We start from the raw sequence: 4,417 nt of genomic DNA on the forward strand, positions 1-4,417 counted from the left end.
CATAAATTACTAACACAGGCAAAGCTAAATACGTGCTTAAGTTTCAGGATAGTGGTTACCATTGGTGAAGAGCTAATAATGGCTGCAAGAGAGCAAGGGATGGGGGTGGGTTTTTTTTGCTTGCTGGTAACATTCTATTTCTTAATTTGGGTGGGGGCTACATGAGTGTGTTTTGTTTGCGAAATTCATCCAATTGTACACTTATGTGTACTTTCCTATGTTCTCATTTCAATGAAAAGTTATAAGTGAAAAAAAAAAACTAAACATTTGTTTAAAAATAAAATATTCCACGTATTCTAATAATTGTGGTTGTAGAGTGATTAGTAAAAGAGACAAGGAATAGCAGAGAATACTATTTAATGTTTAACTTATTGGTGATTCAGTGTTATCTTTATGAAGAATTCAATCACAAAAATTTAACACAGTAAGAGAAGTTTATGCTTGCCTTTTGTTTCCTTGTTGCACGATCATTGGAAGGCTGTAGGAGATGCCATTTCTCTGGCCTTCAATTTCTCTGCCTCCAAAGATGCCATGCCTGGCCTAGACAGACTCAGCAGACACACGCTCACAAAAGGTTTGCTTTGCTGTGGGTTAGCAAACCAGATGCATTGACTGTTCTACTGTAACAAACTTTTGTAAGGATTAAAATGAATCAATACAAGTAAAATCCCTATTTTCAGGGCCTTGCACATGTTAAGTCCTATAAAAGTATAAGCTATTGCTAATGGGTGATTCAGAGTTAAGCAGAATTAGAATTTGAGGAAGCTATATATATATTTTTTATATATTTATTTGACATCCACATCAATGTTTTAAAACTCATGTTGTTCCACAACCTAGTACTTGAGGCTTCTGGCATAACCATGTGTTTGTTCTAATGTCCAGGTTGATTGATTCTAATAAATTATGTTGCCAAAGTTGTTTATCTAGTTATAGGCTCTTGTCAATTTTTTAAATGAGTCAATGCATGTAAAAGTGTTCAGTCGCTGAGGTCACATAATCCATACCCAGTATTTGTTTTTTCTATGATCTAAAGAGGATAATGTATAGGGGGAAACACACTCATACACAGCGTTCTGAAACAAAAAACAAACAGGTGTTTGAGTCTTGGCTCTAGCACTTACTGTCTATGCCAAACTTAAAAATTCTCTCTTCTCTCCCTTTGCTTACATATATGGTGAAAAGTACTTAGTGTCTGCCTTAGTTTCCTAGTGCTGCTGAAACAGAAAGTTTAGGCTCCTAGAAGTTGGAATTCAGGGCACAGACTCCAGAGGAAGGCTTTCTCTGTTCACCCTGGGAAAGGTCCTTGTCTCAGCCTCTGTAGCCCTGGTGTATCTTGGCTTCTTTGTTGGTATTCATGCAGCATCTATCTTGCCCTGCTTGTGCTTTCTTGTTTTCGTGTCTAAACTTCTCTCTTTTTTTTTTTTTTTCCGAATTAAACAGATTTTATTCAACTTTTTGGGATGAAGAAAACAAATGATATAAAATAAGTCATAAGAAACATTCTCTTGTACTACTATCCCAAACCATTTCTTTCAATGTTTTACAAAATACACAGCAAATATGAAAAGCTTCAACACACTCTTCCTTTTTAGCTTCTGCTGTAATAAATGCAACATTAACATAGAAATTTCTTCTGTACCAATCTTAAAAGCAGAATTACTAATTTTAATGATGTTATTCATACATTTTTTTATTTATACACTTTTAATGAGTTCATTACCAATACATACATTATTTTCCTTAACTTTATTTTTACATTAAGCCAATGTCTGTCATGCAGTCATCAAAAATCTTACAGTAAATGATACAGGTTTGTAGTCCAGTTTAGACACTAGCTTCTTAGAACCAGCCACGTTTCTAACTGCTTTCATGAAGTCCTCCTGTACTACAAAATCATGATCAGCACGAATTGCAAACATACCTGCTTCAGTGCAAACGTTTCTCATGTCTGCACCATTGAAGCCATCTGAAAGCTTCACAATTGCTTCATAATCTATTTCACCATGTTTTGTAATGGGACCTGCATGGATTTTCAATATATCTAATCTTGCTTGTTCATTTGGTAAATCAATGTGTATTTCCCTATCTGATCTTCCTGGACGCAGCAAAGCAGGATCCAGTGTTTCTGGTCTATTTGTAGCCATGATCATTTTAACTCTACGCAGAGTATCAAATCCATCCATTTGATTCAGTAACTCCATTAAGGTTCTCTGAATCTCTCTATCAGCTGAAGTACCCCCAGAAAAACGACGACCACCAATAACGTCTACTTCATCCATAAAAATGATACATGGTTGATGTAAACTTCTCTTTTTATAACTCAGAAATGAGTCAATTTAAGACATATCTTACACAGATATTGTTACCAGGGATCTCAGATTTTGCTCGGTGTGGCTACAGGAGACATGAAACGGGTGAAAGCAAAAGAAGCAGCTTTATTTGGTTGGCCAAGCAAAGGAGCACACCAAGACTTTCATGGCCAAGATGGCTCCTTGAACAATAGCTGAAACGGCTTTTATTAGGGGGAAAAACTGAGGAAGGGTCCTAGCAGGAAGGAGCAAGGTTGTTGATTGATCTGGCCCAAAAATATGTTCCAGGGGCCGTTCCATCATCTGAGCCTGGGGGGTCCCTCGAGCCGGATCTTAGGCTCAGACTACTTACTTCTGAAAGTCTTTCCTCAATCTTGGGCCACTACAATTAGGTTCTATTGAGTAGGAAAAAAGTTCAAGGATCATCCAGAGGATGTGTTGATGACTCTGCGTATGTCAGGCTGGCCAGATCTGGTCTTAACTGGCTCTATGCTCTGGGACCCCAGCCTCTGGTTTTTCTTACCTTGGGCAGGAAGTTGGCCGAATGTCTACAAATCATCTGGAGTTAAAAGGGGAGATGGGTTGGTAATGGTGCCCAGAGTCTGTAAGCCTCAATATGGCCTCACTCACATAACATTAGATTGCATTAGGGAAGGAGATTACATTATATTATATTACATTCACAGGTATAGAAATGAGGGTCCAAAACATATTTAGGGGGAATGCAATTTAATACACATTTCACCTTTTTGTTTCCCAAACCCATGGCCTTCTCACAGGCAAAACCTGTTCACCATGTCACAGCATCCAAGCTGACTCCATGGCAACTGGTAACAGATAAGGTTGCTATGAAACAAAAATGAGAAAGAGTAAAAGCAATTTCTAAACTATTTTTCAAATATTACTTACTGCTAATGGATTTAAATTTTTTTTTTTTTTGTAAATACGAACTCAGTCTGTTCAAGTAATAATGAAACACTCTACACTTATTGCAGAGGTACTCAAGACCTTACATTCCCAGAGTGTTTTATTTGGGGACACACAGCTACTACATTGAAATAAGTAGTGAGTGCATAAAAATAAAGATACGTCTTGTGACTTACATCAGAAAGTGTTGTAGATACAGGAAAGTAGGGGTGAAGTGAAGAATGGAGTCAACAGGGAAGACTTTACCAAGGAAAGGCAGATAAGGAGGAGACATAGCTTAGGTTTTGAAGAATGATTGAACTTCAAATACAAATGATTTCCAACTGTCACAGACAATTAACATCTCCTTAAAGCTTTAAAAAATGTTAAAGTCTGGGTCCCGCCCTCAGATTCCAATTGGTATTTTTTAAAATATTTCCAGTCACTTCAAGCATATAGATGAGTTGAGAACCATCTTGTAACAAGCTTCAAGTTAATGCTATTTCAGAACAGGGCACCACCTGAGCAAACCAAAAACCAAACGAAACCCATTGCCATCGACTCGATTTCGACTCACGGCGACCTCCTGAGAGCTTGTTACAAATACAGAATTTTGACTCTTTTTTAAGACCCATTGAATCGGAACCTGACCATTAACGTTTTACACAAAACAAGAACAGAATCACCACTGAGAATAAAAAGCCAAACTACTATCAAGCAGAAATATGCAGCTGTACTTGCAATCCTCCTACCAACCTTAGACATCCCAATAGGACTTTTATCTTTCTTATTCTAAATTTGATTCTAATATTTGAAGTAGTCTCCTGATTGAAAGTATGCAGATTCAGGACTATACAGTCAAACATTCGGTAAGTATTCTTGAACTAGTAGGAACACATGCCAAGCCCCAGTTACAAGCCAATTCCATGAGAATTTCCTGTTTTAAACAACAGAAAATAGGTTACTTTCTTCACTTATGTTCAATGCCTCAATAAAATAAACCATTTTCTGTTTCTCTAAGGATTGAGGAGTTTATAACACCCAAATAAATTTCATAATAATTCTGATACAGGTTTAAGAAAAAGCCAGGTTGCAGAAGTCCCCATAAACAGTAAGTTGTATTTTCTTTGAGAGGAAGTACTTTTTTATTGGCAAATATGGGGTACTAAGTCATAGTTCTAGGTTTTTTTAGGTAGGGC

General features: G+C 37.1%; 1 protein-coding gene across 1 annotated transcript; it reads right to left on the reverse strand.

Annotated features, from left to right (window-relative positions):
• Positions 1–1,458: 1,458 nt before the first annotated feature.
• LOC111747771 (26S proteasome regulatory subunit 10B-like) lies at positions 1,459–3,513 on the reverse strand. The gene is made up of 2 exons (XM_064268303.1): positions 3,416–3,513; positions 1,459–2,322 (listed from the first exon to the last, which is right to left on the reverse strand). Exons 1-2 carry the CDS (start codon positions 3,511–3,513, stop codon positions 1,776–1,778), a joined length of 645 nt encoding a protein of 214 aa, XP_064124373.1. The 3' UTR covers positions 1,459–1,775.
• Between the last annotated feature and the right edge of the window lie 904 nt (positions 3,514–4,417).

Source organism: Loxodonta africana, chromosome 15, assembly GCF_030014295.1.
Source record: "Loxodonta africana isolate mLoxAfr1 chromosome 15, mLoxAfr1.hap2, whole genome shotgun sequence".
Taxonomy (NCBI): domain Eukaryota; kingdom Metazoa; phylum Chordata; class Mammalia; order Proboscidea; family Elephantidae; genus Loxodonta; species Loxodonta africana.